At 42.8% G+C, this 12,049-nt stretch overlaps 1 protein-coding gene across 2 annotated transcripts; it reads left to right on the forward strand.

Moving 5' to 3' along the window:
• Positions 1–924: 924 nt before the first annotated feature.
• On the forward strand, positions 925–11,965 carry LOC110507684 (solute carrier family 13 member 2-like). Of its 2 annotated transcripts, none has more exons than XM_036965681.1 (13): positions 925–1,160; positions 2,326–2,454; positions 3,810–3,946; positions 4,068–4,315; positions 6,174–6,236; positions 6,705–6,885; positions 7,317–7,439; positions 7,764–7,973; positions 8,233–8,327; positions 10,410–10,525; positions 10,642–10,803; positions 11,106–11,243; positions 11,550–11,965. In XM_036965681.1, exons 1-13 carry the CDS (start codon positions 1,059–1,061, stop codon positions 11,682–11,684), a joined length of 1,839 nt encoding a protein of 612 aa, XP_036821576.1. In that variant the 5' UTR covers positions 925–1,058; the 3' UTR covers positions 11,685–11,965. The 2 variants fall into 2 exon arrangements, with proteins under 2 accessions (XP_036821576.1, XP_021443505.2); XM_021587830.2 differs by having other exon boundaries at positions 926–1,160; positions 4,068–4,288.
• The last annotated feature ends 84 nt before the right edge of the window (positions 11,966–12,049 follow it).

Consider the following 12,049-nt stretch of genomic DNA (forward strand, 5'->3'; position numbering starts at 1 on the left):
TAGGAACTTACATTTCCTAGTCTAATATGTTTTCACTCTGAAAACATAGTGGCTTAGGATTGTTCCAACAACTATTCTTCTTCTGTACAACAGACAACTGTTGTTATGGGACAATAAACTGGCTTCAACAGAAGATGGACTTCATGGGTCGTGTTCATTTGGGAATCCTGTAGCAAAACGTTTTGCAATGGAAACAGTATGTGAGCGTCTCGTATTAGAAACATTCAGATTGTACCGCCCCGTTTTCTTCAGGTTATAGTTATTGAACATCACCCAGATTTCAGTAGGAGGGGCCCTTATGCAGGTATTTAATTGACAAGGTCTTCAGTCCAGCTCTTGTCATTGTTTTTTTCTTCAATAGACTTTAGCACAACCCAAACAAGGGAGAGGTGGGATGGGTGAGGCATCCTCAGGTGAATGTGATGACCATGTGACAGGGTGCACAATAGATCAACAGAGAAATAGGTAACACTGTTCTGTGAAGGGTAACACTTGCAAAGCCAGCAGTGCCTTAAGGGCTGGGGGTAGGAGATGCACAGTGTACAAAACATTAGGAACACCTTCCTAAAATTAAATTGCACCCCCTTTTGCCCTCAGTTAGTCGGAGCATGAACTCTACAAGGTGTGACTGAATTATTCACTGACTCACTCTCTCTCTCTCTATCTCTCTCTCACTCACTCACTCACTCACTCACTCACTCACTCACTCACTCACTCAGTCACTCACTCACTCACTCACTCACTCACTCACTCACTCACTCACTCACTCACTCACCCCCTCACTCACCCCCTCACTCACACTACTTTCTTGTGTTGTACAACACACTCCCTCCTCAGCCCAGTCACCTCACTCAAAAGTTAATATTTAATTCAACCTTTACGTTATATACTGTATATATACTGCAACTTTATCTCCTGTTCTGACTTTAAACAGCGTGGTAGCGTCCCCAATTATGTCGTAAAACCTTTGCACCCACACTCCGATTAGATGTTCTGTCTAATATATCTATCTCTCTTCTCTGTGTACCTGAGCTACTCTCTGGATATCTGGACCAGCCATGGTGGTGTGTCTGACTGGGCTATGGAGGTATCGGAATTACCTGGTCATATTCCTCACCCCACTGTTGATTCTACCTCTACCCATAATAGTTGGGGGACCGGTAAGAGTGTGTGTGTGTGTTTGTTTGTGTATAACGGAGGCTTTGATGTGTTTGTTTTAACCCTGTTGAAAGTTCAGAAGTTATTCTTAGTTGAGGATAAAGTTCTGAAGCATTTCAAGCCCTGGTCGTACACAAATTGAATGCCGAAATTCCTAGACAACTCTGTGTGTTTATTAAAGCTTCACTGAATATTTTGGTTACACGTCTGTATGACATTTCCATTGTATTTGCGCCATTTGTAATTATTTCCCAATATCCAGGAATCTACTGTAGACTGGTAATTTAGTGTGTGTAGATAGGAGCTTCAGCAGCCATGCACATTACAGGTTGAGTACCCTGTGAGTTACGGTTGTCCTCCAGGACAATAAATCATCATGAATGAAAGACTTGCGTTACAGGCATTTTATAGTTCTTCATCTTTTATCATCAATGGCTTACCGTGTGTCATAAAATACATTTGTTTCTCCAAAATCCAAGCCCGTTTTTCCCCTTTAAGAATGTATTTGATTAACTTCATGTATCAACATATATATATATTAAAGGGGCAATCTGCAGTTCAAACAACTACAAAGGTTCACCCGTCACTGATTCAAACTTTTGGTAAAAGCTGAGGGATGGGGCTGGGGAAATATAACCACTCTCAAATTCATAGACAGAGCTATGGATGCAAGGACTGACCATCCATCGTATAAAAATGATAGTTTTAACCATATTTTGAGACTATACAGAGTGTGATTACATTACATTGTTTACAAACATTGGAGTTAAACAAGCTCATATTTTGGGTTCTGATAGAGTATGACAGTTGAACTAAGCTCATTAAGCAATATAAGTTATATTCTTCAAGAATTATTGTTATTTACTAAGCATTGTAAGAACAACTGTAACTGAAACTAACTTATTGAATAGATGTATTGAATTGCACACAATAAGATATCTTTATGTTCTAAAATAGTTATACTACTTGTCAGTGCTTTGATGCTGTTGGCTGTTGTCTCAGATGATTGTTCACTGAGAACAAAATGGTCCTGAGAGAGGAATGACTGTGTGTTGTACGCGTTTGTACGTGTGTCCTACAACAACAGTTGTTGTATGCTACCTACCACAACAGCCCTCTCACAGTCCGTGTGTGTGTGTGTGTGTGTGTGTGTGCGTGTGTGTACAGGAGGCTAGTTGTGGCTATGTGATCATCCTGACGGCCCTGTACTGGTGTACAGAGTGTATGCCCCTGGCTGTGACCGGTCTGCTGCCTGTCATCCTCTTCCCTATGATGGGCATTATGGAGTCAAGCGAGGTACCAACACCACTATCCTCTCCCCTCTCTACTCAACCACCTTCATACCTAATGACTGGTTCTTACCCACCCACTAGACTCAGCAATGGAGAAAACAAGATTCTGTTTTATGATCAGAATAAACAGGTCAACAGTTGACTAAAATGTGAAATGTAAATCTTTAGTAGATACAGTGTTGAGGACGTATGAATAAAGCACCTACACTACGGTTCAAAAGTTTGGGGTCGCTTAGTAATTTCCTTGTTTTTTTTTTGTCAATTAAAATAACATCAAATGATCAGAAATACAGTGTAGACATTGTTAATGTTATAAATGACTGGTTTTTAATGGAATATCTAGATAGGCGTACAGAGTCTCAACGTCAACAGTGAAGAGGCGACTCCGGGATGCGTTGAGTTGCAAAGAAAAAGCCATATCTCAGACTGGCCAATAAAAATAAAAGATTAAGATAGGCAAAAGAACACAGACACTGGATAGAGGAACTCTGCCTAGAAGGCCAGCATCCCGGCGTTGCCTCTTCACTGTTGATATTGAGACTGGTGTTTTGCGGGTACTATTTAATGAAGCTGCCAGTTGAGGACTTGTGAGGCGTCTGTTTCTCAAACTAAATACCCTAATGTACTTGTGCTCTTGCTCAGTTGTGCACCGGGGCCTCCCACTCCTCTTTCTATTCTGGTTAGAGCCAGTTTGCGCTGTTCTGTGAAGGGAGTAGTACACAGCGTTGTACGAGATTTTCAGTTTCTTGGCAATTTCTCACATGGAATAGCCTTCATTTCTCAGAACAAGAACAGACTGACGAGTTTCAGAAGAAACTCTTTGTTTCTGGCCATTTTGAGCCTGTAATTGAACCCACAAACGCTGATGCTCCAGATACTCAACTAGTCTAAAGAAGGCCAGGTTTATTTCTTCTTTAATCAGGACAACAGTTTTCAGCTGTGCTAACATAACTGCAAAAGGGTTTTCTAATGATCAATTAGTCTTTTAAAATTAGAAACTTGGATTAGCTAACACAACGTGCCATTGAAACACAGTGATGGTGGCTGATAATGGGCCTGTGTACGCCTATGTAGATATTCCATTAAAAGTCCAGCTACAATAGTCATTTACAAAATTAGCAATATCTACACTACTATATTTCTGATGAATTTGATGTTATTTTAATGGACAAAAAATGTGCTTTTCTTTCAAAAACAAGGACATTTCTAAGTGACCCCAAACTTTTGAACGGTAGTGTAAGTAATGTTGATAAAGTCCTTACTGTTGATCCCATGTTTAGTATATTATGGTATTTCTAAGCAGAACCTGTCTCAGGCCAGTACAGTCATTAAGAACCCCCCTGTCTGTCTCTCATCCAGGTGTGTACCCAGTACATGAAGGACTCTAACATGCTGTTCGTCGGAGGGCTGTTGATGGCTACAGCTGTGGAACACTGGAACCTTCACAAACGCATCGCCCTCAGAGTACTGCTCCTAGTAGGGGTGAAGCCTGCCCTGTAAGAGACCCCCTTTACCTGTTTTAATTATCCTATTACAGAGATGTTTGGGCTAGTATTCTGATAGCCTAATGTTGAATTATCTGTTTCCTTTTTAAATGGTCTCTCTCTCCCCTTCCAGTCTGATGATGGGCTTCATGGGCACCACAGCCTTCCTGTCCATGTGGATCGGTAACACAGCCTCCACTGCCATGATGCTGCCCATCTCTAATGCTGTGCTGAAGCAGCTGTGTGACACCGAGGCCCAGGCAGAGGAGAGGGAGATGGACCTGATCTCCCTCAGGGGGGCCGGGCCCGGGACTGGGATACCTAAGGGCCAGGACAACCAAGCCTTTGATATGGGTGACAAGGAGAACAGTATTACCATATGTGTGTGTGGGGTGGGGTGTGTGTATGTATGTATGTACAGTGGGGGAAAAAAAGTACTGTATTTAGTCAGCCACCAATTGTGCAAGTTCTCCCACTTAAAAAGATGAGAGAGGCCTGTAATTTTCATCATAGGTACACTTCAACTATGACAGACAAAATGAGAAGAAAAAAATCCAGAAAATCACATTGTAGGATTTTTAATGAATTTATTTGCAAATTATGGTGGAAAATAAGTATTTGGTCACCTACAAACAAGCAAGATTTCTGGCTCTCACAGACCTGTAACAACTTCTTTAAGAGGCTCCTCTGTCCTCCACTCGTTACCTGTATTAATGGCACCTGTTTGAACTTGTTATCAGTATAAAAGACACCTGTCCACAACCTCAAACAGTCACACTCCAAACTCCACTATGGCCAAGACCAAAGAGCTGTCAAAGGACACCAGAAACAAAATTGTAGACCTGCACCAGGCTGGGAAGACTGAATCTGAAATAGGTAAGCAGCTTGGTTTGAAGAAATCAACTGTGGGAGCAATTATTAGGAAATGGAAGACATACAAGACCACTGATAATCTCCCTCGGTCTGGGGCTCCACGCAAGATCTCACCCCGTGAGGTCAAAATGATCACAAGAACGGTGAGCAAAAATCCCAGAACCACACGGGGGGACCTAGTGAATGACCTGCAGAGAGCTGGGACCAAAGTAACAAAGCCTACCATCAGTAACACACTACGCCGCCAGGGACTCAAATCCTGCAGTGCCAGATGTGTCCCCCTGCTTAAGCCAGTACATGTCCAGAGCCGTCTGAAGTTTGATAGAGAGCATTTGGATGATCCAGAAGAAGATTGAGAGAATGTCATATGGTCAGATGAAACCAAAATTGAACTTTTTGGTAAAAACTCAACTCGTCGTGTTTGGAGGACAAAGAATGCTGAGTTGCATCCAAAGAACATCATACCTACTGTGAAGCATGGGGGTGGAAACATCATACTTTGTGGCTGTTTTTCTGCAAAGGGACCAGGACGACTGATCCATGTAAAGGAAAGAATGAATGGGGCCATGTATCGTGAGATTTTGAGTGAAAACCTCCTTCCATCAGCAAGGGAATTAAAGATGAAACGTGGCTGGGTCTTTCAGCATGACAATGATCCCAAACACACCACCCGGGCAACGAAGGAGTGGCTTCGTAAGAAGCATTTCAAGGTCCTGGAGTGGCCTAGCCAGTCTCCAGATCTCAACCCCATAGAAAATCTTTGGAGGGAGTTGAAAGTCCGTGTTGGCCAGCAACAGCCCCAAAACATCACTGCTCTAGAGGAGATCTGCATGGAGGAATAGGCCAAAATACCAGCAACAGTGTGTGAAAACCTTGTGAAGACTTACAGAAATCGTTTGACCTCTGTCATTGCCAACAAAGGGTATATAACAAAGTATTGAGATAAACTTTTGTTATTGATCAAATACTTATTTTACACCATAATTTGCAAATAAATTCATTAAAAATCCTACAATGTGATTTTCTGGATTTTTTTCTTCTCATTTTGTCTGTCATAGTTGAAGTGTACCTATGATGAAAATTACAGGCCTCTCTCATCTTTTTAAGTGATAGAACTTGCACAATTGGTGGCTGACTAAATACTTTTTTGCCCCACTATGTGTGTGTGTGTGTGTTGAGAATAATTTGTTTTGTGTCCATTAGCCTCGACACCATCTGTTCTAGGTTTCTCAAGCCATTCTCAAACTAAAATACAGCCTGGTACCACTAGACTATGTGTCCATAAGTTCGCCATGAGCTTTCACAATCACAAGCTGATTCACATCTTTCTCTTTTTGTAATAAATGATATCTCCCTTATTTGGCAGATGATGCATGTACTACCGAATGTACAAAGGATGTCAAGCCCATGAAGAATGGAATTCAGTTAGGTAAGTAGAATAGAGTGTGTATTCTCTCAACATCAGTGTTCTTCAGTCATGGTCCTTGAAACCCACAGGGTGGACAGGCTTTTGTTCCAGCCAAGGACTAACACACCTCATTCACACCTGTTGTGGATTCCCTGAAACACCTTTCTGTCAATTGTTTTATCATTCATCTTAGTAGAGGAACACAAGTAAGTAAGAGATATTGATAAGCTTATTCAGGATGTGACCTTATTAATTTTGTCTGTTCAAGACAAGATTGTTTCGACTTCTCTCATCTGGCTAAGATGGAATACAACTGACTCAGACATATTGTACATCATATTCTATATCATCCCTGTTTCAGACTCCCTGAAAACAACAGGTGGAAAATATTAGCCCTAATCCCTTTGTTACCCTTAGGAAAACGTCCGACAGACTGACCTCTAACCCCTGAACATTCTGATTGGCTGACCCATGATTCTCTCCCTCCAGAGCCCGAGTCAGAGGTGGAGGAGAGTCCGGAGGCGAGGGAGAGGAGGCTAAAGAGGGAGGCTAAGTACCTGAAACTGGATAAAGGCATGAGTCTCAGTGTGTGTTACGCTGCCAGCATCGGAGGAACAGCCACCCTCACCGGCACCGCCCCGAACCTCATCCTCAAAGGACAGGTCGACGAGTATGTTGATATGTCTGTTTATAAAGGCTTACTATGTATGCGTATTATTACAAGTAAATACAGTATGATACCCATCTGAGTAGCTCTCATTAAAGGGTTATTGTGTGTGGAAACAGTATTGCACACGGGTTTAGCAACTGTTCTTCTTTGGGAAAATTGCAGTGCCCAGTGTACTTTGTTTACAGCAGCTAAAGCACAAGGCTGGATACACTGACTGTACAGTAGTTCCTTGGCTTGGGAGTTAGCGAACATCGCTGTCACTTCCTCGATAGATTTAGAATTCCCTGCACATTCCCGTTCAATGCAGCATTTTTTGGTGGGTGCACCGCCCGGCGGCCATGTTAGGTGTACCTACAGTACAGTACCATTTGGAATGTTCATGTAACTGATGCTAGTTCTAATTCTATCATTCTATCATTCTTTCCCCACAGACTGTTCCCAGGAAATGGAGACATCATCAACTTTGCCAGCTGGTTTGGTTTCTCCTTCCCCAACATGGTTCTGATGCTGATCATCTCCTGGCTGTGGCTGCAGTTTATGTACCTGGGCTGCAAGTGAGTCCTTCTTTCCTGTTATGTTTTACCTCCAGTCAATAACATCCATAACACTGTCTCTTGGCAGGAAGCCGAAGCAATGTGATTATGTGCCTGCAATCCATGTTGAAAGGGGACATATTCACAAACATATCCAATCATCAAAATGCAATATAATAAGCATAGTAAAACAATAGAAGGTAATGGTTTATGGTCATATATCACTTACGTAGATATCCATTTATGTTAGACATTGACCTACAGACAAAGTAGATAAAAGCCTATATTAGACCCAGCATCCTATACAGTACTGTAAAGAGATCAATTTGGCCCATTCACCCACAGCATGAAGAAGTTGTTTGGCTGTGGAATGAATAAAGATGGTGACAAGGAGGCGTACGGGGTGATAAAGAATGAGTATAAGAAGCTGGGCAGTGTGTCCTTCGCTGAGGGCTGCATCCTGGTGCTGTTTGTCCTGCTGGTCCTGCTCTGGTTCACCAGAGAACCAGGCTTCATGCCCGGCTGGGCCGCTGTGCTCTTCAACAAGGACAAACCGTGAGTGATAGATATCAGTATGTCCTGTGTTGTAACTCCCTGTGGTTCTGCCTGGTTATCTCGCTTGTTTTTAATCTGATAGCTTTCTACTGTGTTTCCCAGTCTTTGCTCTTTGTAAGCAACAAATACAGCTATACACATAATATATACATAAACTGTAATTACACTGTACATGTCTATGTAATTACCATATTAATACATAGGGACACGTTGAGTGGGACTGAGAGACATTGTTTATATGTAGATGTATATGTCCCAGGTATGTCACTGATGGCACAGTGGCCATGCTGATGTCAACGCTGTTCTTTGTGATCCCATCCCAACTACCCAGATGTGGCGGGTACTCTGAGGATGGTATGTGTGTGTGTGTGTGTGTGTGTGTGTGTGTGTGTGTGTGTGTGTGTGTGTGTGTGTGTGTGTGTGTGTATGCACGTTTGTGCATGTGTGTGTTTTTTGTCAATATATCTTTGAGTGGTGAGTACATTAAGACCCGATCACTGGACACTTCAATAAATGGATCACTAGTCACTTTAAACAATGCCACTCTGAATAATGCCACTTTAATCATGTCTACGCATCTTACATTACTCATACCACATGTATATACTGTATTGAGACCCAATCACTGGACACTTTAATAAATGGATCACTAGTCATGTTAAATAATGGCACTTTAATAATGTTTACATATCTTACATTACTCATATCACATGTATATACTGTATTTTACACCATCTACAGCACCTTGACTATGTCGCTCTGCCATCGCTCATCCATATATTTATATGTACATATTCTCATTCACCACTTTAGATGTGTGTGTATTAGGTAGTTGTTGGGAAATGTTTGATTATTTGTTAGATATTACTGCAGTGTTGGAACTAGAAGCACAATCATTTCGCTGCACTCGCATTAACATCTGCTAACCATGTGTATGTGACCACATTTTTTAATTTGATTTGACATGGGTGTGTTTATGAGTGTGCGATTGAGAGAGACGGTGTGTGTGTCTGCCTTTCTGTGATACTATTGTATAGAGCGGCCTTTCTTAAAGTATGGGTTGGACATGTTAATGGTGAGTCGTGACATTATTTTGGGGGGGGACTCAGTCGGCGTCTCAACTTACTGTTGATTAAGTCTCAGTCGGCTGCTCAACTTACTCAACTTACTCATTGTAAAATACACAATGTGCAGTTTTGACATTTGGTTGTCCACCATCAGTTTTCCTCTAGTTATGTCAGTTCACTCAATTAGCCATGTCAGCTAACATTTTTTAGATTGGTAAGTTAGTCTAGCCAACTATCTAAACTTGTAGTAGTCATGGACGAATAGCGACCGGGCACGCAGGGCACATGCCCAGGGATCCTGACCTCCGTCCCCATTGATTTTGTTAGCCACTCTCAATCAGATATCATATTAACATGGCAAAATGTGTAGAATTGTAGGGAATTAAATTTAAAACTAAAATGCTTCTCTCCTGCAGGAGGGGGCCTCTAAAATATTTTTGCCCTCGTGCTGGGAGGTCCCCCAAAATAGGGCATGTTTTTAGGAGCTTGGGTCGCAGGAATTTCTCATTTGGGTACCAGGCTGAAAATGTTTAAGAACCCCTGGTATAGAAATGCAATCTTGCTGACTCAGTGCTTTGTAATTGTCCTGATAGCACTCTCACTTCCCAGGGCTCACACACGCTCGCGCACACACACAAATACACACACACACACACACACACACACACACACACACACACACACACACACACACACACACACACACACACACACACACACACAAACACACACACACACACACACACACACACACACACACACACACACACACACACACACACACACACACACACTCCAAGAAACATCAGAGGGAGCTGCATCGTGATAGCACTAGCCTCAAGGTTAGCCCTACATGGCTCTACTCTCTGTTCTGACCCTGAAATAAATTACTTTCAAATCAATAAATGACTGATGGACACTTATAAATACATATCTCCTTTTCTCCCTCTGTAACCTAAGCTGAGTTTAGTGTTCTTACTCCTGATAAGTGACAAGGTCCAGTAATTCAGCACCTACCTCTAAATGGAGGGCTCCAGTAATTCAGCACCTACCTCTAAATGGAGGACTCCAGTAATTCAGCACCTACCTCTAAATAGAGGGCTCCAGTAATTCAGCACCTACCTCTAAACGGAGGACTCCAGTAATTCAGCACCTACCTCTAAACGGAGGACTCCAGTAATTCAGCACCTACCTCTAAACGGAGGGCTCCAGTAATTCAGCACCTACCTCTAAACAGAGGGCTCCAGTAATTCAGCACCTACCTCTAAACCATACTACCAAGTTCCTGCAGGAGTGCCTAGAATCGAGGCTATAAGGACCGTGATTGTAAACCTTGTGTCATTGTCCAGTGTATGCCTTGTCCCTGTAGGAAAGCCCCTGAAGGCCCCTCCCACCCTGCTCAATTGGGACGTGGTCCATAAGAAGATGCCTTGGAACATTCTCCTGCTAGTGGGAGGAGGCTTCGCTCTGGCCCGGGGCAGCGAGGTACCGTCAGTCTGTTGTTAGGTCGGTCGGTCTGAATTGGTCTGTGTGTCTGTCTGTGTCATATTTTTTGTAACAACAATTATGACAACTGTGGTTATGTTTTTATCCGTGTGAAGACGTCTGGTCTGTCTCAGTGGCTAGGAGAAAGTCTGGCCCCCCTGCAGTCCATCCCTCCCGTTGCCATCTCTTTCCTCCTGTCTCTACTCATCGCCACTTTCACTGAGTGCTCCAGCAACGTAGCTACTACCACATTGTTCCTGCCTATACTGGCCTCTATGGTAAGAGCAGAGAGAATCCCTTACAAATTCGCATACCCACACCCAGGCAACACACATGGTAACACAGATGTTCACTTAGAAAACCTGGATCAATGATTTTAAGTGGTGCTAGATTTAGTTTGGAGTTTGTCATTTTGGGACTATTCCATTGGTTCCATTTTACCGGGAAAACTAAATCAAGCACAGGTAAGTATATGACATGTGTACTGGACCCAGGTCCCAGGTCTGACACAGGTCTGACATACACTAAATGTTCATTTCACCCCTTTGACCCATGTGTGACCCTGTCTGTCTGTTCCCAGGCCGTAGCCATTAAGCTCCACCCGCTGTACGTCATGCTGCCCTGCACCATCTGTGCCTCGCTGGCCTTCATGTTGCCGGTGGCCACACCCCCTAACGCCATCGCCTTCTCCTATGGCAACCTCAAAGTCATGGACATGGTACGACCTACGACCCTTCACCCCTCACCTCGCACCTCTCTCCATACAGTACTTTGTATTGGATCCAAACTGAATTGTTATTTTTCACTTCATGATTTCAGTCTGGTCATCTCTTCATTGTAAAAAACACTTTGTGATAATTACTGATATAAAAAGGGCTTTATTCTGTAAATAAGTGTGATTGATTGATTGAGTCATTGAAACCAGTAGTGAAACGGAGCAATTCAGTTTGGATGCAGACTAGTAGAATACATGGTTGTGAAACATTCTGTCTGTGACCCATGTTTTTCACTGCACTGACAACAGGCGAAGGCTGGATTCGTGCTGAACATTATTGGTGTCATCACCATCAACATCGCCCTGAACACCTGGGGAACAGCTATGTTCAATCTCAACACCTTCCCTGACTGGGCCAATGTTACCACCATACCCACCCCCTGATCTAGAGACACCAGAGAATAAGGAAGGAGGGAAGGAGGAGGAGGAGGAAGAGACTGGAGGGATGGGAAGAGGGGAGAGATGCTGTATGTACACCTCTATCTGGGGCAGGCTGTAAACAGAAGACAGTGCTGATGGTCAACCTACTCAGGGTGATCTAAAGCTGCTACTGTATACACACTTCATATAACAACACACACAGTATCTGTTTACGGGTTGGACTGGTACTCCTCCTCCACTCTGTCAAAGTTTTGATTGTTTTGAATTAAATCAATTTAAATGAATCAATTTAAATGTTTTTTGTACAGCTAAACTATGCAGGTTGTATTTGATCCTTTTTGGGATAGCCAAATCTGCTTAAGTTTAGA

This window comes from Oncorhynchus mykiss, chromosome 27 (genome assembly GCF_013265735.2).
Source record: "Oncorhynchus mykiss isolate Arlee chromosome 27, USDA_OmykA_1.1, whole genome shotgun sequence".
NCBI classification, from domain to species: Eukaryota; Metazoa; Chordata; class Actinopteri; order Salmoniformes; family Salmonidae; genus Oncorhynchus; species Oncorhynchus mykiss.